The sequence below is a fragment of the Molothrus ater genome, chromosome 18 (genome assembly GCF_012460135.2).
Source record: "Molothrus ater isolate BHLD 08-10-18 breed brown headed cowbird chromosome 18, BPBGC_Mater_1.1, whole genome shotgun sequence".
NCBI classification, from domain to species: Eukaryota; Metazoa; Chordata; class Aves; order Passeriformes; family Icteridae; genus Molothrus; species Molothrus ater.
The window spans coordinates 6024085-6047941 of record NC_050495.2 but is presented as its reverse complement, the minus strand read 5'-3'; the positions used below and the strand labels follow the sequence as shown (position 1 = coordinate 6047941).

The 23857-nt window shown below is 42.6% G+C and overlaps 1 protein-coding gene across 1 annotated transcript in view; it reads left to right on the top strand.

Annotated features, from left to right (window-relative positions):
• The window catches only part of GALNT9 (polypeptide N-acetylgalactosaminyltransferase 9), a 132508-nt gene that overhangs the window by 38763 nt on the left and 69888 nt on the right, over positions 1-23857 (top strand). The window contains exons 3-5 of the mRNA XM_036393115.2: positions 7454-7620; positions 9346-9520; positions 21768-21965. Of these exons, the coding sequence (XP_036249008.1) occupies positions 7454-7620; positions 9346-9520; positions 21768-21965 (540 nt within the window). The remainder of the gene's footprint in view (positions 1-7453; positions 7621-9345; positions 9521-21767; positions 21966-23857) is intronic.

Below are 23857 nucleotides of genomic sequence, written 5' to 3'. Positions count from 1 at the left end.
ATGGAGAACTTTAACCTACCTGTGTCCAGCTTGAAAGGGCTTTGGACTTCATAGAAATATTACAGGACAGAAATTCCTGCAAATTTGGTCTTTCCTGTAGGAAATAGAACAGTGGAGACTCCTAAGGTACAAAAAACAGTTATTTTAGGAAGGCTGCTGCTGTACTTCAGTCTGCAAATCCTACAGACATCAAATCCAATTGTCCAGCCTGGGAATGTGGGAAATTCCCAGAACCAGATGTGTTCTGGAAAACTCATTGCACATTGCAGTCATTTTTTTGTGGTTGACATGAAAGGACATTTTTCCTTGATACAGGAAGTGTTTGAGGTTAGCTCAGGTGCAAGGACTTGGCCTGGTTTCTTTCTGATGAGTGTAGGGGATTTCTTTCCTAGACTTTTGGATGCAAAATAAGAAAAAAATATGTCAAGGAGCATGTGAAAAAAGCTGGTGGGAATTCCCACAGTATGGAGTAGAATTAAGATCTCTCTTTATGAGAAAATGTATGTGAGAAACTGTATATGAGAAAAGATGGAGAAAAGGTTATTTTAGTGGATTTCCTCAGACTTGCAGCACCAACAAGAATTGCACTGTATCTTGTACCTGCAGTTCCCCAAACAAATTCAGGAGGAAGGTGTTGATTTTTCTGCTGTAGGATATTTCAAAATGGAAGATGTTCCATAAGGACCACAGACTGTGAAGAAAGTATCTTCTGGTATCACCATAATTTCAAGGCTTATTCTGAAAATGGCTCATTTCTCTTCTTACCTTACTTGAAAACACAATGTGCTGTTTTTCTCAAGGTGCATAGAGCATCAATGTTCTGTACCACTGCTCTCCTGTTCACAGTTGTATTTATATTATGTGTTCTTAGGAAATGAATATATATTTGAGTATATAATGAACATATAGGAAATGTATTTATATTGTATGTTCTTAGGAAATATCCCTGAGCTGCAAAACAGGGAGAGAAAGTAAGAACAAGCCTTGAACTCAAAAATTTTCCATTTGGGTTTTTGGATAGGGCTGGAAAATCCACCTCAACGGAAAGAGAATGTTGTGCCATAATACAGTTAACATCCTCTGCTGAGAAAGAGAATTAATTAGGAAGGGGTTGGAGCCTCTGGCTGACAGATTCATGATCCATGAAGCTAATCAGTTTTGTGGCCTGTCACTGCTGCTGCTGCAGACTGGTCAGCAGCTGGATCCATGCTGGGGAACGAGACATTTGCAGCTTGTCACGTCTCCTCTGCCATGCCAATGTGGAAGAGGAAGGGAATGTTAGTTTATTTCTGCAGCTCAAAAGTTACTATTGCATCCAGCACTAGCTGTAAAGCCTCAGTGGGTTTCTGGAGAAAGAAATCGGGCACTGAGCTAGGCACTAAATTTAGTGATTTAGCTGTGGTAAATCGTCTGTGCCTATAGGAGTCACAGTAGCATTTAGGTGCTAAAAGGTAACCATGTAGGTAAGATTAATCTGAGCCTTTGGTTTAACAGGGCTCAAAATACATATTGACCTAGTGATTAAAAGTAGTATTTGTTAGCATTAAAGAGAAAGAGTTCAATAATCTTTTAAAATATTTATCTTTGTCCTTTCATTGATCGTGTACCAAATAAGGAGCTGTTCCAACTTGTTCTCCTGCTGTGGCTATAAAACATGAACACAGATCATTCTGAAGCTTTCCAGGTACAGATCATGTAGGGATTGGGTTTTTTTTTGCCAGAACTGCAGATGTTTCTTCAAGCCCAGCAATTTCATCAGGTTTGTGAAGGAGAGGAACCTTCAGTCATCTCCGTCCCAATAGTTCATTGGAAAAACGTATCTTGTATTAAACACTTTAAAGATTCATGAAGCAGCTTTAATTTTGTTTGCATTTATTCCTGAAGGGTAAAGCTGTCAGAAATCTCTAAAAGCATTGCTTAATCCATTTCCAAACTCAGTATATTAAGGTCTGTGAGCAAAACTCATTTTTGGAGTTTAGCAAGTTTAGAGACAGGATAAAAGGGCGGGGAAATAGAGCAGGGAGATGGTTCTTTTTTTTTTTTTTTGGTAATGCATTGAACTACCTGCATGGCTGCAGTGACAGTCCTTCACAAAAAATAGTGCAACCCAAATGGACTGTGAGAGCAGCCTGATAAATAGAGGACTTCACGTGTTTCTCTTGGATCAGATACCAATAGAGTAAATACATCTATCAGGGAATGAAGCTTCAGCCACAAGAAAATTTCCTTCCCTTTAATGCCTCCAAGCTTATAAGGTTGCCATGAGCAGGTTCATGTGCAGCTGAGCACCTTTTGTTTTCTCATGTCCCAGTTTCTGATCTGTGACCTTTTTATGTTAGTACATGATTTTTTCCCCAAGTTTCTGATCTGCCAACCAAAGAGCTTTTCCCATTTTCTTATGAAGCCTGCAAGACAGTTCTCATAGTTGGGCTCAGGAGGCTGGCTGGAAAATGTTCATTAAGGAGCCAGTTCAATGTAAGGGAATGAATGAGTGAAAATCATCTCTAGAACAGAGAAAAATGATCTGAAAGGAAATACCTCTGGGTTGCCAGCCAAGCTCTGCAGTAGCAAATGCAGAATGAGAACACTCAAAGACCTTTCCCAAGACAACAGCAGGATGCCCCAGGTTTGATGCTTGGCATGCTGTATGAAAGGAGCCTGCAGGGCTGTTTCACACATCAGGTTTAATCCATCCTCAGCTGGCCCATGGAAGTGATTAGCCATGGCATTGTCATGGCTTTTCTGGAATCCCCAGTCCTGCAGACATCCAGCATTGTGTCCCTGCCCAGGCACCTGTGTGCCCTGGAGACCTGGGCTCCTCTGCTGTTTGTACTCTGTGGGACCTGCTGACAGTCCTGAATGCTGATTTAAAATCACAGGAACATTGAATGTGAGCTATGCCTGTCCAGCTCACACCATCTTTAGCTACCACACAGGTCAAAAGTACACTCAATTCTTCCCAAACTCAGGAGTGTTGGATGTTAACAAGGCCAGGTTTCAGTTGTCAGTTGCTGAAATTGTTCTTCTTCACACAGTTCACAGTGTGGTCAGAGCTGGTGCAGAGAAGTGGAGACTGTGGTGGGATCCAGCTCCCTTCCCTGGCAGAGCACTGGGAGCTTCAAACACTCAGGCACTGCCCAGCACCAGGGCTGAAAAAGGGATGATTTACAAATTTTTTACTATGGTTCTGTTGGCAGTAAGGCTGAAGGATTATAAAGGTGTGCCTTGATAGTGCATTTTGTACAGTTTGATTTCTTCCCATTCTGGTAATTTTCTTCTCAAAAGAAATAATAAAAGTGCCTAGTCTTGTGCTAAGCTGCCCCATCAGTAGCTCATAGGTTTCTTGCCTGATGATTTCCTCTGTGTCCAGGCTGCTGCTCCAGCCCTTTTCTACAAGGATGCCCTTTGGCTTGCTGGAAGTCAGCAGGCTTGTTACAGCCTTCCCTTTCCCTCTGTAATGAACTATCCCCTGCTGCCTCCTCCAGGGCCAGTTCAGGGCTGCTCCAGGGAGAATTCTGTCACTCTCTGTGTCCCTTGCTCACAGGCACTCTGGCTGACCCTCTGCAGAGCCCTTGTCAGCCTCTGGCTGAGCAGAGGTGGCTGAGGTGGCACCCAAAGTTGGGTGTGCTTTGGCAGGGTGAGGTTTGCTCATGTCTGTTTGGCTAGGAGTGTCAAACTCTGGTTAGAGTTTCTTGGAATGAAGGAAGTATTAACTGTAAATTGCTGTGGCTGGTGTCTAATTAGAGAACACTTTGGGAAGAACTCAGGCAACAATCCAGCAAAGCACTTAAAGCACCCACTGATTTTTAAGGAAAGACACCTTAACTGGGATTGCTCATGCTCTCAAGCATCATCAGAAGTGTTTGGTAGTGGACCAGTAATTTCTCCTGACTACCTCAGCGCATCAATCTCATTTTGTGAAGTGACCTAAGGAGTTGGGAGTTCAAGGTTGACTTGAAGTCTGCAGGAAATAAACCCTTAAATCACTGCTGTTCTTTGGAAAGTGCTCAGCTGGACAGCTGCTTTTGCTGTTCTTCATCCTCACTGCAATAAATAAATTTATGACAGCTTTTAAACTACTGCTAAATTCTGAGCTTTGCTTTTTCCCATCTAGGTGTTCCTGTTGCAGTGGCACTACCAAAGATATTCCAATATATTTTGTTTGGAATACTCTTTCCAAATGCAGTCAAAATGCAGTTTTTCAACTATGTCCTGCCAATAGAAAAAAAAAAGGGAAGAACTAAGAGACAAAAGGTTGCAGTGAGAAGTGATAGGGATGACTTCATCTAGGTGGAATAAGAAATTCAAACCAGCTTTTTATCTAAAGCAGTCCCTGAGGCCCTACAGTGTAAGTAATCACTGAGAACTAAGGCATGAAAAGTCTTGTGAACCAGCATGGCCATGGAGCCACACTTGGGACAATAATGCATTGATTGAATGTGATGAAGAACAAATAAATCAAAAATTAGGAGGTTATGGCTTAGGAGTGCTGGTTTTAAAGCTAGAATTAGATTTTTTTTTCCTTTTTTTTTCTTCTCTGAATTAAAGTGGGAGGATGGCAGAAAAGCACTGGAATTAGTCCCACTTGTACTTATGCTATCAGTCTGACCAGGAACACATGGGTGGGTACCCAGGTGTTTCAGTTCGCTTGCCAATAAAACAAATACTTTTTCCTCAGAAATGTTCAGCAAAATTCCTAATTCTCTGAGGTCTTGTAGTATTTCAGTGGTTCCCTGTCTGTTCCTAGGAAACTTTGTTCCTTGCACACATGCTTCTCTGTTTTGGACATTTGTGGTGATCCCACCTTTCCTTTAATTGCTTGTCCCTGCTGTACTAAGTGCTGCTTTGAGTGACCTCTCATTCTTGCTGCAATCCCTCCTCCTGTGCCACAACCTCTTGTTTTGTCTCCAGATGATGCCTTGTGAGGGCTGACCTAGAACAGAGGCTGGACAGAGCTAAAGATAAAGCAGGGATTTATTAAAAGGCCTCAATGGATCCGCCTTGGGCAGCACAAGAGCCCAGCCAGGGCTACACCCAAGATGAACCAAAATGGTCACAAAATGGACAACTGGTCATGAGATCTTACTTTTTAGAAGTTTTGGTCCATTAGCTTATTGGAGTTAATTGTCCAGTTACAGCTTTAGCCTATGAAGTCCCATCCTTCTTGTTTTTCTTTCTTCAGTCCACATTGTTTGTGTTCTTGGGCCTGAGATTTGGATCATTTGTCCTTGGTCCCCAGCTAGAGAAGGAATTGTTTTGTCTCCTCACTCTGTGAAGAGAGCTCACCATCCCCTAATATGAAGTACAGAATCTGAAAAGTACAAAAGCCAATACCTGGGGCATCACAGATGGGTTTCACACTTTGCTTCCCTCCCTCCTTCCCTGGCAGCTCCGAGTGCTGCTGCAGGACCCCACGAGGAGGGATGGCCTGGGGTGGGCTCCTCCTCTGCCTCACCTGCAGCAGCAGGGCACCCACTCCATGGGGACTGCTCTGATTTCCTGAGGCGCAATTTGGGATGTGTGGGACTCTAGAGAAAATTACTGTCAGGTAAAATATGTCCCTCATCACAGGAAACCTTGCAAGGTCCATGTTTTTAGCTGATGGCTCTTTCCTGTTACTGCAGTATTCCTGATTCACTTCTTTGATAAGTCAGTATGCTCAAGAGGAAAATTGCATTCAAAAAAGAAATTCAAAAAAGAAATTCAAAAACGAGGGCTGTGTCAGAACATTCATGCCTTCTGAAAACCTCTCTCCTTGTTCCAGGCTTATTTTTAGGCTGTGTAAGAATACTGCTTAGCCAGAAGCTTTACACAGTGGTCCTCTGTGTGGCACAGGCCACCAGCAGGCTGCCAGTGAGTAGCTATGGTAGCACTGGAATCAATGATGAGTGCTCAGGTCTCTGAGCAAATAGTGCTGGGAGCAGGAATTACGAATAATTACACTTTACTAGAATTCATAACTGACTTCCAGAGGTTAGTCAGCAGTCAAGCATTTGTCACCTGCCCTATCCCCATGACTGCTGATAGTGGGGAAAAAAGTGATTTTTATGCCAAAGTAATGAGCATAGAGGTCAGAAAGTTTGATAAGAGCAGGAGAAGTCATTTTCTGTGATATCATTAGCAGTATTTTAGAGAGCAAGTTCAGCAATTGCTATGGTAATTCTGAATGGCTTTTGGACTGTGAGAACAGGTAGGTAGTTTTCAAAGTTAGCCTCTTTGCTAATGGGAGAGAATCCCACTGAAATAGGGCAGTGTGGTGTTACAGAGGGATATTGGCTGAGAACTTGGGAAGCAGGAGCTCTGCTCTGTGCTGTGGAACTTCTCCAGGCCTCAGTTTTTCTTCTCAAAATGGTCTGTGGTAAAATATACATATCAGTGAGCAGCACAAAAGCAAATTGTGAATGAGGATGTAGCAGCCTAGCAAGGCAGCATCTCAGAGGAAGCAGACCTGTTTGCAGACAACTCAGCAAGTGCAGGCCTGTACAACAACCACCATGTGTTTGCTCTTGCTGCACAAACTGTGCAGTCAGGAAGGGTGGCAAATGCTCTCTCTGTGGGCAAATGCAAAATTTGCTTGAGCCAATGCCGGTTTTAAAGTTCTGCTGCAGTTGTGAGTTAGCAGCAGAGCTGCTGGAGGTTCCCCATGGAGGACAGCCAGGCTGTGCCATTGTAGGCCTTCTCCAGGATGTTTTTGAGCAGAATCATTGATAGTCCTTTGGTTTTCAAGAGATGCTTTCAACCTCACAGGGAAGGAGAGCTGCTGCAAATCTGTGTGCACGCACACACCCTGTGTTTTACACTGGGCTGATGGAGAGGGTGCTACTCCTAACCAGGTTGGTTCTTTCGAGCCTTTACTGCATCTTTCCTTGGGGTTACAATGATGCCTTGTGAAGGCTGACCTAGAACAGAGGCTGGACAGAGCTAAAGAATAAAGCAGGGATTTATTAAAAGGCCTCAATGGATCCGCCTTGGGCAGTACAAGAGCCCAGCCAGGGCTACACCCAAGATGAACCCAAATGGTCACAAAATGGACAACTGGTCATGAGATCTCTATTTTTTAGAAGTTTTGGTCCATTAGCTTATTTGAGTTAATTGTCCAATTACAGCTTTAGCCCATGAAGTCCCATCCTTCTTGTTTTTCTTTCTTCAGTCCACGTTGTTTGTGTTCTTGGGCCTGAGATTTGGATCATTTGTCCTTGGTCCCCAGCTAGAGAAGGAATTGTTTTATCTCCTCACTCTGTGAAGAGAGCTCACCATCCCCTAATATGAAGCACAGACCTGCACAATAAAGCAGCACAGAATCTGAAAAATATAAAAGCTAAAGCCTCAAGCATCAAGAAAAGACAAAGTCTGCAAATCCCTACGCAGATGGAGAGGAAGGAGAAGAGGATGCTCTTCAGTCTGTTTTGGCTCCCAGTGGCTGCTTGGGTTTTAATTGTGTCTTTCCCCTCAGGTGCAAGCAGATGACCTACCCAGAGGACCTGCCCCAGATCTCGGTGGTGTTCATCTTTGTGAACGAGGCTCTCTCTGTCATCCTGCGCTCGGTGCACAGCGTGGTGAACCACACCCCATCCCACCTGCTCAAGGAGATCATCCTGGTGGATGACAACAGTGACAATGGTGAGCTTTTGTCACTCTGCCTCTAAGCACGCTGCCCCGTGTGCATTCTAGGTGTGAAATGTAAATGTGTCTGTTGATGGGAGGGTTGATCGAGCCGTTTGCACAAAGCTGTGAGTAAATATTGACTATTTGTATAACAAATAAACATTATGTGGATAAAGCCTGCTGATTTCATTGAAATCCTAACAGAATGAATGGCATTTATGTAGGCAATCTAAATAGGACACTTTTCTCCAAATCCAGAGGAATATCATCATCAATAGAATAAAAGTTTAAGTTCTGCTGCCAAGGAAAAGTGAAGCTACAGATTCCCCTTAAAGATAGATGCTACTCTTTTATATGGCAGCACATTGTTTCTTCATGATTTAATCCAAAATCCAAATATTGGTGAGCATATAGGGTGCTATTATCAGCATGTTTCACAATACAGTCATGTTTGAAGATTCTCAGGATACAAGGGATGAGAGCTGTAGGGTTTAAATCTGTACATTACACTTCTAGATCTGATTAATCTTCTAAAATTATATTTATTTCCAATAAGCCTAAAATTTAGCATTTCCTCCTCAGATCAACAGCTTTAAGTTCTTTCAGTTTTAAGTTGCTCTTACTCTTTGAGATCTCTGAAGAGAAGAGAGAACTGAGAGAAGAGACAACTCAAATGAAAATAAGTTCCAAAACGTATAGATTTAAGAACCTGTTTATGCAATTCAGATTTCAGTTATGGCAGTGTAACCTATGGAGTAATTATGTGAGACTGCAAAGTGTTTGAGTCAAGGCAATCCTGAGGAGAGTTGAACTCATCATTTCTCAGTGAACTCTTATATGGCTTTTCTCTGTCACTCTTCTAAAAAACTGGAGATTTATCAAGTCTTTGATTCTAATGATAATGATTCTACTGTCTAATATAGATCAGAAAAATGAGGCTGCTAATGTCCTGGAAGCTTCTACTATTTTTTCTGATAAAGATATTTAGGCAAAAGCCACTTTATGAATAAGTTGCAGAGTAAATGAATTACCAAACTGCATTGATTTAAAAAAAAAATATAGAGAGACCATTTTGGTAATTTGCCTGTTTATAAGCCTCTTGAAATGAAGCTGAAAAGGGTGAATGAGTTCTGCTCCATCTGTGATTGAATGCCTGAAAATGAACAAAAGAGAAGTCTATTTGAGATCTTCAATATCCATTTAGTTAAAAAGGAAAGAAGCCTAGTATTGAAGAATCTTAATTATATTTAAGGGAAAATCCTGAAAATTAAGGGAAATTAATTGTGATCTGAATTACTTCTTGACCCAAAATCCATTGAGGTTATTTTTCTCACTCCTACTAAACAGCATAAATCAGAAAAAAAAAATCACCAGACTGGCATGTTACACTTGCTTATGGTCAGAATTGTTCTTCCAGAGGCCAGTTGTAACCTAATGCAAATCATCAGAGAATCAGAATAGTCATTTTTTAAAAATACATAGGCAAACTACCTCTTCAACAGTATACTCAAATCCATATTAAAGCTGGGCAAGTCTCTGGTGTGTGGGGAATTTCTCTGGGCTGAAACCCCTGGAACTGCTCCATGCCTCAGTACTGGGATTGTATCTCTGAGACTCACTAAGGCTTCGGGAATATTTAAGGACTCCTCTCCCTTTCTGTTGCAGAATAAGAGTAAAACACAACATTGCAGGGTCCTTCTCATTCTAAATGCTTGTGTGGGTTTTGATTTTGCCCTGCAGTTGAGCTGAAGTTTAACCTGGACCAGTACGTCCACAAGAGGTACCCGGGCCTGGTGAAGATCGTGCGCAACAACAAACGCGAGGGGCTGATCCGAGCCAGGATCCAGGGCTGGAAAGCTGCAACATCCCCTGTCGTGGGGTTCTTTGATGCCCACGTGGAGTTCAACACTGGCTGGTGAGTGCTGGCTGTGCCCAGAGGGACAGTGGCACAGGGACAGGGCTGAGGGAGGGCTGTGTCAGCTGCAGGGATGAGGTTTTGCGTGGTGCTGTTTGCAGGAGTCCCAGGACGAGGGAAGAGATGAGAATCTTGACTCCATGTTTCAGAAAGCTGATTTATTATGTTATGATATATATTATATTGAAAGAAAATTATATACTAAAACTATACTAAAGAATAGAAGAAAGGATTTCATCAGAAGGCTAGAAAGGAAAGGAATGATAATAAAATCTTGGGACTGACCAGAGTCCGAGACAGCTGGACTGTGATTGGCCATTAATTAAAAACAATCACATGAGACCAATCAAAAATGCAGCTGTTGCATTCCACAGCAGCAGATAATTATTGTTTACATTTCATTTCTGAGGCCTCTCAGCTTCTCAGAAGAAAAGATCCTAGAAAAAGTATTTTTCAGAAAATATGTCGGTGACAGGAGGGATCACCTCAGCAAGCACTCCTGAATTGTGCTCCTCATTATTGCAACATTGCTGACAGGCTCCTGCAATGGCTGCAAGACCATAAAAAAGCTGCTGTGCCTGGTCTACCACGGCTCTGTGGAGAGAGGAGTAATTGGAACCACAATGGGTGTGAAATCCCAAAGCAGTCAGATGGGGAGACACCATTAAGGAGGCTCTGGGCTGGAGGATTTCAAGTGCTTCTTTTACCTCCTCATCATTTTCTATCATTTCTTCTTAGAAACTTGAATACCAATCTGATTTCCTCATAAATTTCCTTGCATTTACATTTGAGGGAAACATTAAATTATTGCCTGCAATTTTAATAGGGCTTGAAATTAGCATGACTTTCCCCATCCCCTTTTGGTTTAATGGGCCAGAACTGCATTTGGAATAAATCTTTGTAGCACCACTTGGTGGCCAATATTTGGCATTACTGGAAGTTGGGACTGTAGGAGCTGATCTGTACCATCAGCTGCAAAAGGACTTCTGGGACCTTTGGCATGTAAAACATGCATTTTCCAAAGATAGGCTGGTATTTGATAATTATGATGCAGAGTTATGGTGGAAATGATTATGCTCTGCAATTCTGGGAGATATCCTCAAATTAAAACTAAAAATAGCTGTACTTACAACTAGAGAGAAACTTAATTGCAAAGGAGTAGAGTGTTTATTTTTATATGTTCATGAATATCTTTATAAAATGGGAGATGCAATAAAATAAGTCTTGTAGTGCACCTGTTTTATGATCATCCCATTTTTTTTCCTTAGGACTATGTTAGACTATAATAGCAGCTGTAGTAATTTTCTAGAAGCTTAAGAGCTGGTTTAATCTATTTATTTGCTTTTAAAGCAAGTAGATCTTTCAGGTTTTTTCAAACATTCATCTAGGGTAATATCAGCTATGGGACAGGATCAGGAACTTGGGAGAGCATGCTCTGGGTGCTGTCCCCAGTGCTTGTCCTGCCCAAGCTGCAGTTTTCTGGGGCTTGAGGAGAACTTTGTTATCATTTTAGAAGGACATTGAGATCAGTCTGAGGTACTGTACCCAGGGAGGATCAGCAATTGTGTCAGTAAGCAGGAAAGGGCTTTGTGGTTGCTTTGTGGTTGCTTTGGGGTTTGTTAGGGTTTGGTTTTTTACTGCACAGCTTTGCCTTAATGTCAGAAAGGCTTGAAATCAGCACAGGAAGAACCTGGAGTGCTCAGTAAATGAGAGAGTACATCCAAGATAAAAGGTTTGTGTTTTCTGCCCACTCCCTGGTGCACCCTCCTTCCAGCACAGCTCTCAGGTCTCAGCCAAGCTCTGCCCCTGCTGTGGGGCACTCAGTGACCAGTGGGGACAGAAACATGCTCCAGGAGCCTCCTGTGTCCCTTCATATCAACCTGTGGGCTCAGAGTATTCCCTGGTGTTTCTCCTCTTGTTCCACTCAGCCTTTGTGGCTGCTCAGAGCCATCTCAAACCCTGCTCCACCCACTTCTCCCAGTTTTAGTTCACCTGTGCACATGGGGTTGCCTGTCATCTCCATTTTCATCTCATCTCCTTTGACTGGGAGGAACTGAGGTCCTTCCATCTGGACTGCTCTATTTTTTCCCACCAGGTTAGCACTGCCCCCACTCCACAGCCCTACAAACTCAGGAATCAGGTGGGAGTCTCTTGTTAAAGCTCTGCTGTTCTATTCTCCCACTAAGTTGCACCTTGCATGAATATTTCCCCCCATTTTCAGTGCTTATTTATGTATTCAGAGGCCACGTGGATTGCTCCCACTAAAAGCTGTCCATGGATTATTTGTGAGGCAATTAAAAAGAAGCCAATTCCTTTACCACAGAAAAGAGCATTTAGCTTTCTGTTTGGTTTGTGTTCCATCTAAAAGTCAAGTGCCTGCAGTGCAATTTAGTTTCCCAATCTATGGCTGCTTTACCTGCCTAATCAGTTGGCAGATTAATTCATAAAGAATCGAAGAAGGACTTCATCACTTCCTCATGAAATATGCAGGACTGACAGCAAAAAAAAAACAAAAACTTCTTTAAACAATAGTGACCCATTTACAGGTGGCTTTTTGCCTGATATCATACTATAGCATTTTATGGGCTCTCACAGCATTGCTCTCCAGGGACACTTCTTCTAAACTAAATTACAATCTGGTAGGATATAAAAAAATACTCTGCAACCTGGCAGGTCAAATTAGCTATTGAATTATTTATTTTGCTGTGCTTAATTGCTGCTTTTTGGCTTCTCAGGTGTAGAAATGTAGAAATGTGTTATCTCAGAGCAGTGATTTTCAACTGACCTGTTCCCCTTAAGGCTTTTGATAGTGTGAGCCAATACAGCTGCTGTGAGAGTGGAAGTGGAGAGGACTGCCTGAAAGGGAGGCCATTGCTATTAATTCTCAAATGGAATTTTAAATCAGAATTACAGGGTAATGCATGTGTACATCTCATTTCTAAAATTCTGCCTGTCCCGTTGGAGTAGAACCTGGTCTGTTTTTGATGGTTACTTGATGTCAGTGGGAGTCAGCAACCCAGCAGAACCAAGGAGGAGGAAAAGCTGCTGTGCTTTCCCCTCTGAGGGTGTAGTTAAGCTTGTTTAGTTCAGTTTTCCTTCAGTCCTCTGAAGATTAGAGCATTCCTGCTCTGACCTTTGGGTTAGGTGCACCCAGCATGCCTGAAGGCACCCCTGAGAGCAGACAGCACATCCTGGGTGCTGATGGTGTTGCAGAACATGCAGAGCATTGTAAAAACCTCTGTCTTTGAGAGATGGGAAAGAATAACATGACAAGGAGAAGAGACCTTCCCTACATTATTTCTGGGAGCAGGAAAGAGATTACAGAGATAGGGTGTTAATTCTCTGGGTGAGAAAAAGGACACATTGAGTGAAGGAGAGCAGAAATCAGTAGGTGGAAGGCAGAAACCACAATATATTAGCAGCCATAAAGAGGGTGCTAGGAGCCATAAAAGAAGACATAATGATAGAGTATTATAGTTGCATTCTATCTTAGGAATTGCTTTTGCTCCTATCACAGAGGTGTTATCAGAGCACTGAATGGAGTTATGCAGTCCTGTAGTAATTAAAATTTTGCCAGACAAAGGATGAGTTTCAATAAGGAAGCAGTGAAGTAAGAGGATTTAATCAAAATATTTCAACATACCAGCCAGACAGAGGCTGACATGAGAAAGAGAACGTGAAATTTGAGTATCCATCAGATTGTGTCTCACACATCCCATCTTTATGGATGATCCCTGAAGTTGTCAGTGTTTTAAAAATATACAAAAATGGTGTTTTAATAAACTAAGAAGAGCTAAAGATCAAGATCCCTAGGCCTGTGGATGGTACTTTGCAGATGCCACTTTATACTGTAAACTGTAATGCAGTTTGTTGTGGTGGCCATAGGCAATGGATTCTCAAAAAGGTGTGTAAAGGATAAAGGAAGCTGATTTCCTCCTAATCCTCTGGTGTCTTTGGTTATCCCAAGTGCTCTGTAGCAGAGACGTGGTTGTGCTTTTTGGGGCAAAGCCACAGGGTCTTTGTCCCCCTGAGAGCTCCCTGGTGACATTTTCATGCAGTGTACATACAGGAAGCCAATCTCTACCTGCAGATAAACTCCCTGGCCCCTCTTTTCAAGCTCAGGTGGCTCTCTGGGGACATGACGAGGTCCAGGTGGCTCTTTCCTTCTAAATGAGAGAAGTGGTGAAGGTGAAATTACCTTTGCAGTCCTTCTCCTGTGCAGTCTCTCTCCTCTGGAGCGTTCAGGCACATCACTCATGCTCAGGACATGGTTCACTGAGCATCCCTGGGCTCAGGCTGACCTGGGGAACCCAAATGAAAAGAAAAGGGAGTTCTTCCTCATCCAAAGCCTTAGGATCACTCTGATAACTTAATGGAATACAAGTTTGATAGCAAAACCAATATAATCTGAGTGGAGCAACCAACAGAAGCCACGTGGGCCTTTGGGATCCATGGGAGGGTGCCAGCCTACATGCAGAGGATGTACCAGAAAAGCAGCTTTGACTATTCATCTACCTCAACAAGCTAGGATGTTCACTGAAGCATCCTCATTGCTTTTCAGTGGTGCAGAAAAGAGCCATTGAGGTTTGGCAGCCAAAGAGCTGATCTTTAACTCTCCAGCAGGCTTTGGTGCTGAGTTCCCTCTGTTCCAGCTGGGGACTGTGGGCCTGAAACTTCCCTGGGCACTTGGGAATGCTGATAGAGATGTCAGGCAGGACAGATGGGGGAGTTCTCTTAGTGACCAAGGAAGGGAGAATGAAATTTATTCCTTTTTTAGTTCTCTGAACACTTATTTACAGGAAAAGCATTTTGCATTAAATATTCTGTAGATGGCCTCAGTGAAGAATTATGTGTGTCAGTAGATCTGCTTGTCTGCATCTGATAAATGTATATTGTCAGTGAAATGTGAGGTAGCGTGTGAAATCATGCAAAATAAGCTTTCAGTTTACACAGCTTTCTTTTTTCTTACATTTCTCTGTTAAGTTTATACTTCATGGTACCTGACAGTGGTAGAGCCAGAGTAAAATACGGTGTTAAACCCAGTGAGCCATAAAATCTAGCAGATGAGACCATGTTGTCTTTCATTTATGTCTTATAAGGACTCTTCCCTGACTGCTTGCAAGAAGAGGAAATTCTGATTTGTGAAAGCAGGACAAAGAAGGCTGGAGTTTTTTAATGTTAATTCTTCATTTTTTATTGGAGTAAAAAGCAGCATAGGGATGGTGGAGAACTAAAAAAAAAAAGAGACATGTTTATCTCAAAATAAACCAGAGATCAGGGTATATACCCACATGAGATAGGGCAAAATTGGAGAGACATTTCCCAGTGTAATTCCTGTCATTTAGGAAAGGATTTACTTGCGAACAAATTTAGAAAAAGTGACATTTGGGCTGCAGGGAGGAATTTATTGACAAATGCCTCATACAGCCATTCTAACTAAATACTGGAAGGTAAGGTCTGCTTCTCAGATGCTGCATGTTAGCAAAGCATCCCTGAAGCTGTGAAGGCCATTGAAGTGGCAGAGCTAGGCAGCAGAGATGTGGCCTGTGGCATGCATGTGGATTCCCTTGGATTTTGCGCATTTATTCTGATGTTGTGCCTTTTTTAAAGTCTGCTTGAAGTCAGCAGGTGTTTTTACATATTTAAAAAGGTGAATTATATAATCATGTGCACCCGAGGAGCTCATTACTAACTTCTTTTTATGTGTTTTTTATCTGGAAGAAGCTGTTCTTTTTAGCATTGTGACAAATCAGGCTTTCCCTTTGGCATGAATTCTCCAGCAATCTGATAAGGATGTAAGACAACACAGAGTTTTTGTTTGCTGTGGTTTCCCGTGGGGTTTGAGCTGCTCTGAATCAAGCCAGTGTTAAATACAGAATGCATATATGTTCAGAGATAGACTTACAATAGGATTGGAGAGGCCTGTGTGATCACAGTATGGCCCCTGCCTTTGCTCTCAATCTTCTTACAGGCTCATTCTGTACTCTGCCTGAAATTCTGCCTTCCAGCTCCCTTCCTACCTCCAATGCTTATCTTGGGAGCATTTACTCTTTGAATCTCACAGAGCCAGCGTTGCTGGAACTCCCAATAAAGTCATCATGGGTGCTCAACACCTTGGAAAATCTGTTGTTAATGAAGAAATCTTTCCACTGGTAGGCAAAAGCATTGAATGCATGTGCTGTTTAGTGATGTGCTCAACTGACTTGGACAAATCAAAGTGAATAAAATTGAAGTGAAAATACCCTTTAGCCTAGTGGAGTCTGTAAGAGAACTAAATTTATTGTCCTTTCTCTTCTGGTTTTATCCATTCACCAACAATCTATTCAGAGAGAGAGGAGGACACTGACAAATAGTTTTAGAGGGGATGGAAGGGAGAGGCTCTTCATATGTCACTCAAATTCCAGTCCAAATTGTCTGCTTGGTTTTTATTAAGTGGAAAAAAAACCCCCACTTGAATGATGTGAAGCACTACCTTTAAAGCAGAGCCTTTTGATTATATTTAGTTTACTGAAATCCATCATGTCTATGAATATGCCTGGGAGAACTTTCCCTCTTGCTCCAGTAAATAACTTGTTAACAATGCATGCTGCTCTTTGCCCATAAAGTACCTTGACTCAGATGCAAACTAGGAACCTAACAATTTTGCACTATGAAAAATGGAGATGGATCCCAAAATCCACATCTGGCTTATGCACCTAATCAGGCAGTGCTGAATCCTGCCTCACTGCCAGCAGTGCCATGTGGAAAGGCAATCCTCCAAACACGTATTGCAGCTCATCAGCTCAGTGTGTTGGACATCCCTGGACATCAGCAACCTTTTCCCCTCTTTTCCTTTAGTCCTGTGAGCTGCCAGAAGCACCTGCCTTCTGCAGATGGACAGCAGAAAAAACAAGGAAAAGTGGGAAAAAAAAAAACCCCATAGAAAGAATGCTGGTGTCTATAAAGAGGAGGGGTAAATCTACACAATAAAGTAGCAGTTTAAAATTAGGGAAAAAATTAGAAATTACTTGGAAAGATTTAATCATAATTCTTTTTTAAAATCTGAAGCAATTACATAAAGCCAGAGTGACCAGGAAGGTTGACAAAGGATTTGATGAATGTGCAGCTCAGCTCAGCATTACAGAGCAGCTCTGAGGCTGGGCTTTGCTAGCCATGAATAGCAATGAAACCCTCTCATATTCCATGGATTATTCAAGATAAGCAACGCAAACACAGTGCATTGGCCAGTCCTGTTCAAGCTCAGAGCCCTCCTTTATTGGCCATTACCTGGGGATCTTGGCAGGCAGACAAACAGCCCACCAGCAGTGCTGGCAGTGAGAGGGCACTGGCAGGCTCTGGGAGTTGAGTGTTCCTGCAGATCTCACAGAGATCAGCTTGGGCTGAGCCTCTGAACACCCCATTGCTCTCTCTGCTGTCTTTTATAGGGCAGGACAGGCTGTGAAATCTCTCAGGTATGCAATGTTTAATTAAAAGGCCCTTCATTCTGCATTTTTGCAAAGAGAACAGCTCTGGCCTGGATTTTCTCTTTCCTTCTGTGACTCAGAGCCTACTTTCTTACTTGTGGGTGTGAAAATATTTTGGAAATTAGGTAGCTGTGCAGTCTGTCCAGATACTCGATATTTCCTGCTCCTAACACATACAGAGATGTGATTTCCACACATCTGGGTACCAAGAGAACTAGGAAATCACCTCCATGGGTGAGATGGGAGGTTTAGAAGATGAAGTTCCAGCAGTTGCTTTCATACCAATTGACTCCATAACCTTGGCATGGCACTTGACTTCATCTGTAACCTGAGGGTAGAGAAATCAACTCTTCTCGAAGCAGTAATATATTAAATATTTACATTTCTTGAGTGCAGAAGACTTAAGCAGAACACCCGTCACAAGGACAGATGCCTCAGATTTCCTGAAAGTTCAGAATCTGTGATTTCACATTAATAGATTGATAGAGAGTAATGGAACTTCATCATGCATTTTGACCCCAGCTGTTGTATTACAATCCAGAGATCCCCCCTTGTGCCATTCAGATGCAAAACACCAAGTTAGGTGGTAATAAATGTGAGCCATACAAATGGGAAAACGGAAGTTTTTGAGGTGTAGAGTGACAGTAGTTTGGTGATAGTTTGTGTGAGAGCAGCTCCAGAGCTGGGAATGGATTGTTCTTCATATAAAGAAGAAAATGAGGTCCCAGGTTAGCATTTGCAAGACTCAAGTATTGGATTAACACAATCACAAATATGATTAAGGGCTAAAACCCAGTATGACTGTTGAATATTTTCTTCACATTATCTCTCTAACCATTATTTGGGATATACTTCAGCAGTCCAATTTTAAGATGTCTTGCAAAGTAGCAGGCTAAATTCCCTTTATATTCAAAACAGGCTCCTCTGGAACATTATTAATCTCACCTAGTTTCAGTGTCTACATTATTATGAGAAGCATCTGACTATAAAAGTGCCAGCCTCTGCCTCTCTCTGCTGAGAATGAAAGTTTGAGGCAATTACTGTGCATGTGGGGGGTCCATTGCAGGTATCTGACATTAAGGGAGAAGAAATCCTTCTCTTCTTTCAGCTTTTTCATTACACAATCTCAATCTACCCTACAAAGTAAAGTACTTGAAAAATGAGCACCCCAGGAGGATCTGTAGAAGGGACATGGAACGTCCAGGATAGTTTTAAGTATGATGGTTAAACAGTCTTGCTTTGTCTCAGCATAAACATGCCATTAATTGAGGACTTGAGGATTTGGTGACCAAAGAATTCCCACCAAGAGAGATAAAAAGTAGTTTGGAAAACTCCCAGTCTTTCCCTGTTTGTCAGAGACCTTTCCAGAATCAGACAGTAGTGAATCACAGAGTTTGATTCTTGCAAAGGAAAGCCATTTACAGGTTTTTGCTTCAGAAGGCATGGAAGCAGCTTTCCCTCTTTGCAGGGCAGGTCTGGAAATCAGACTCAAACACAATAAATTTGTTTAAGCCATGGGAGTCAAGCAAACATTAGTGACACCTGTACCTGTTTTCTGGTGTTCTGAAATCCTTTGTTTCAGAGTTTAGAGGGAGAAGGAGAGCTTTATGCCCAAAGGTTTATGTAGCCCAGGCATGGAGTCACCAGACCAGTGATGGCATGTCCATCCTTCTGTATTTTCTTCTAGCAGACATAACATGATGGAAAAAACAGATTCAGCTTTTCTGCATTTTTCCCTGCTTTGTTGGATTTGCAAGTGTTTCTGCTACCCACTCACTGGTTTTTAAAAGACTTAATCTCATAAATATAATCTCATACTAATAATGGAAGTGGCTTATCCAGATCTGGTAGGTCACACTGGCTCTGTGAGGACGCACAAGTGTGGCCTAAAACCCATAGGAATTGAGAGTCTGAACCATATACAGTATCTTCTGCTGGCCTAAAAGAACATTTATGGTAACAGGCAAAATATGAGGTAACATTGAAATCACAAAGGAGCAATTGTCTTCTGACCAACAGCAAAAGAAAAGTAAGAAAAGATCAGTGTTCAAATCCTCCTACCTCTGTGAGTCTCAGCAAACCACCATTCCCTTAAAGATCCATGTGAGAGCTCTGCAAAATTTTCAAAGCACATTTCAAGGGGAAACACACAAAAGAGTGAACCAGTGGCTCTTTCTAATACTGCTTTGAGGAACGATTTCCACCCTTATGTAAGTCTGCTACCTCTTTGGATCAGTTTCTCTGTAAATTCATAGCAAACTCAGACTACCTTGGTCAGAAATGAGTGTTTGCACTGAAGCTTTTTACTTTCCTTTTGGGATGTAGCTTCTGTGGAAAGCACATTGATGTTTTAAAGCCTTTTGAAATGCTTGAACATTTCCTGCAGTTCGCTGCTTTTGCACCATCTGGCACCTGAAATCTTCTCATCACCAAAGAGGTTTTAGAAGGCATAATGCAGCCACATTTGTCATTCAAACTAGATGTGATGGGGTCAGTCTTGGGAAACAGGATTAAAATCTTTGTGTAACCTTCAGATTCTTGCAGCCCCTGGTGTGTTTTTAGTTCTTCAGGCCATGCCAGCCAGTATTTAATTGCTGCCAGGAATCCTGGTGGTGCAGCTAGTAGGAGACCATTTAGCTGCTATTGGTGATGGTGTCTCTCAACATTTGTCCATTGTGAAATGAATTAACAGTCTCCAGGCCTTAGAATAAGTATTTGGTCAAAATTTGTGTTGTTAGGCCTGGCACAGCTTCACAGAGGTGCTAATTAATCTCATAAATATAATCTCATAGTAATAATGGCTTATCCAGATCTGGTAGGTCACACTGGCTCTATGGGGATGCACAAGTGTGGCCTAAAACCCATAGGAATTGAGAGTCTGAACCATATACAGTATCTTCTGCTGGCCTAAAAGAACATTTATGGTAACAGGCAAAATATGAGGTCAAATTTTGTGTTGTTGGGGTCACTCTAGGACACGAAACATGATGCACACACACGGCTGTTTTCAAGGCAAAAAAAATGAAGTTTATTTTCTGACTCTAACATCTATAGATTCTAAAAGTGACAGTGGATTGGAGGGTGAAAGTGCCACCTCTCCAATTACACTGGACAAACTAAGAGTCTCTCAAATTTCTCCTCTATAACAGAATGCAAAACAATAAGTTATTTACAGAAAGTGTGTGAGACAGTTCATTACAAGAACGTAAACATCAGAAGGCTTAGAAAATCTTAAAAAATCAGGGCAACAGTTATCTCTGGCACAGCTTCACAGAAGTGCTGATTCCTGTGCAGGTGCTGTGTGCAGTGTCCCACACCAGCTGCAGTCCCAGCAGCGTGTGTCTGTGATCCGTGCCCCATCCCTCCCTGCCTGCTCTGGCTTTGCCATCTCACTGTGCTGATGCTCACAGTGATTTATTAAAAAATATGGATATTGATCTAGTACTGATATCCAACTGTGACAGACAAAAACTCTCTAACAGTTTAAAGTTAGAAAGTGTATGTTTATTGTGGGATAGCTCCCAAATACATACCCCAATTTACAGGTGATTACAGAGTCCTTTTATCTATACAAGTATTGAATACCCAAAATACAAATATTCATAACTTTGGTACATCCCATTCCCCACTTTGTATGGTGATTACTTCAAAAGCTATTAAGCATGTGTAGTTTGTTCCTTGAAATGGGTTGGTGGAACCTTCCATGGGGAGGGGTCCCAAAATGAGGAGGTAAATGAGGTCTTCCTCTTTCTACCTTTTCAATGCAAATATGACAAATGAACCCTTGGTAGAACTCCCGTTCCTGTCTTCAATTGGTTCCAGGACAGAGGAGGCCTACAATTGTCTTATGTTCCTAAAAGCTATTTACCAGTTTCTATATTCTTCATTATAAACCCAGCTAACAAAACATTGTGTTGACAAGCAATCAATTATTAGTTAACTTAGTTAACTCTTAGTTCATCAAAACCTACCTATTTATTTTAATTATCTCCAATAAAGCTTATCTCCAACTAAAACCTTAGCTCCTCTAAAATCTCTAAATCCCTTAAAGTTTATGTCTCAACAGAATTAGAGAACCTCATTTCCTCAGCCTGCCAAGCGGGCTCTGGGGTTGCAGGATGGCTGTAGCACGCTGGGGTTGCAGGATGGCTGTAGCACCCTGGGGTGGCTGTAGCACGCTGGGGTTGCAGGATGGCATGGCTGTAACACCCTGGGGTTGCAGGTTGGCTGTAGCACACTGGGGTTGCAGGATGGCATGGCTGTAACACACTGGGGTTGCAGGATGGCTGTAGCACCTGGGGGTAGCTGTAACACGCTGGGGTTGCAGGATGGTTGTAGCACCCTGGGGTTGCAGGGTGGCTGTAACACCCTGGAGTTGCAGGATGGCATGTCTGTAACACGCTGGGGTTGCAGGATGTCTGTAACACGCTGGGGTTGCAGGACGGCTGTAACACCCTGAGGTTGCAGGATGGCTGTAGCACCTGGGGATTGCAGGATGGCTGTAACACGCTGGGGTTGCAGGATGTCTGTAACACGCTGGGGTTGCAGGGTGGCATGGCTGTAACACACTGGGGTTGCAGGATGGCATGGCTGTAACACGCTGGGGTTGCAGGATGGCATGGCTGTAACACACTGGTGTTGCAGGGTGGCATGGCTGTAACACCCTGGGGTTGCAGGGTGGCATGGCTGTAACACGCTGGGGCTGCAGGGTGGCATGGCTGTAACACGCTGGGGTTGCAGGGTGGCATGGCTGTAACACGCTGTGCTGCTCTCGTTGCTCTCAGGGCAGAGCCGGCGCTGACGCGGATCAAGGAGGATCGCAAGCGGATCATCCTGCCCGCCATCGACAACATCAAGTACAACACCTTCGAGGTGCAGCAGTACGCCAACGCTGCCCACGGCTACAACTGGGGGCTCTGGTGCATGTACATCATCCCACCACAGGACTGGCTTGATAAAGGGGATGAGTCAGCTCCCATCAGGTAAATCTCCCCTGCGCTGTCACTTCGGGCAGAGCGGTGTTTCCATCTCGGCTGTCTGAACGAGTGTTGCCACATTTCTCTTCACAGAGAAAAGCAAGGCACAGTTCTTCCCAAGAGTATTTCTGGGTTTCACATTTTCTGAACCTCCGAGAAAGAAAAAACAATTCTTATTTGTTGTGCCAAAGTAGAATACAACATGGAGATTGTTGCCCAGAGTGATAGTGGTTTGTTCCCTTGGCCTATCAGGTGTGTGTGTGTCAGGACCATTCCCTGACAGTCACAAGATGAGTGCAGTGGAGTGCAGCTGAGTGCTGGGCAAATTCAGTTTAGTTGTAATGTCATATAGTGTAATATAGTCTGGAATAATATAGTATACTCAAGTAATTAATTAGCCTTCTGATAAGAAGGAGTCAGATGCATTCATCTCTCCCCCTCGTCAGGGGCAAAAATATCCACTATAAATAAAGCTACAGGCTTTGTGCCTGCAGGAATAACAAAATGAGTCTAATGGCTCCACAAAAGTTGTGGATGTGTGTGCTGCCCCTCGGAGCTGCCCCACAATGTACACGAGTGCTCTGGTTCTGAGTATGTGCTTCAAGCACGTGTTCTGGCCATTAGTAGAATAGCAGGATCCTTTGCATCTAACCTTTTATTTTCCAGTGGACTCTGGCCCATTGTGTGTAAGAGAAACAAAGGTATTGTGTGTGGGATTACAATGTGGCTGGTTTCCCTCCTGTTCTGTGGGCAGTCTTGATCATCTGTGCAAACCAGAGCTTCCCTGGAGCATCACTAGGAGCTGTGTTTGAGAACTGCTCTTTTTTTTCTTTTCTTTGTGGGTTTTTTTTTGGGTTGGTTTTTTTGTTTGTTTGTTTTTGGGTTTGTGGTGGGTTTTTGGGGGTTTTTTTGGTTGGTTGGGGTTTTTTTGTGGGATTTTTTTGTGTGTGTGGTTTTTTGTTTGTTTTTTGAGGTGTTTTTTTTTTTGTTGTTGGTTTTTTTTTGTTTTTTGGGGTTTTTTTGAGAACTTTGCTCATGTTTGGAGTTTTCCTACTGGTTGAATTTTAAAGCGAACCTACACCAGACCATGTAGTCAGTGTGTCAATTTATTTTTCCCTACAAGATAACATTGTACATTACAGGAATGGAATTTTCTGAGGAAAAGCCATTACAGGAATGGTGAAGGTGTTTCTGAGAATTGTTACGGTGGGAAAACTGGAACTGATGTGAAAAAGGCTTTCTCTCCCCTCCATTTGAAAATTCACATCTCCTAGCCTTTCATCTCCAGTGCAGATGTTTGTCTAACAGCTCCTCTGGGACATATTGTGCTGGGTTAAGGGTACTGCTGTTACCAACTCTAGAAATAAATGCTAAAAAATTTGAAGCCTAAGTATGCACTTTAGGATGCTCTTTTTTTTTAAGACTTCTTAAGGACACAAATTACCAGCTTAAAGTCATCTTCATTTTCTTGTATATTTGCATCATCTTAAAGCAAGCTAAAACTCTACTGTATGCTCCCAGTGTGGGCTCTGGCAGAGGAGCTGATATATTTCCCTTCCAGTGCAAAGATTGAGTTGCCAGATCCTGAAAAGTTCAGCCAAGCACTTCCAACAACAGACCCACCTGAAAAAAGTGCCAGTGATCTTTTGGAGGTGAAAGGACACTGACACACTGATCACATTTCTAAGTGATCAGAGGGATGGAACCACCTCACAGGATCCTTCCCTCATCAAGAGGAATATTTTAATCTGTATTTCACCAGGTGTTGAAAATTGTACTCAGGTTCATTCTCATGCTCTGTGACTGCAAAACAGAGCTATACAGTAATATTAACCTTATTTACTGCAGGACAGCACAGTCCATCATCACTGACCTTTTGCTTGGCTGGAAACCTCAAT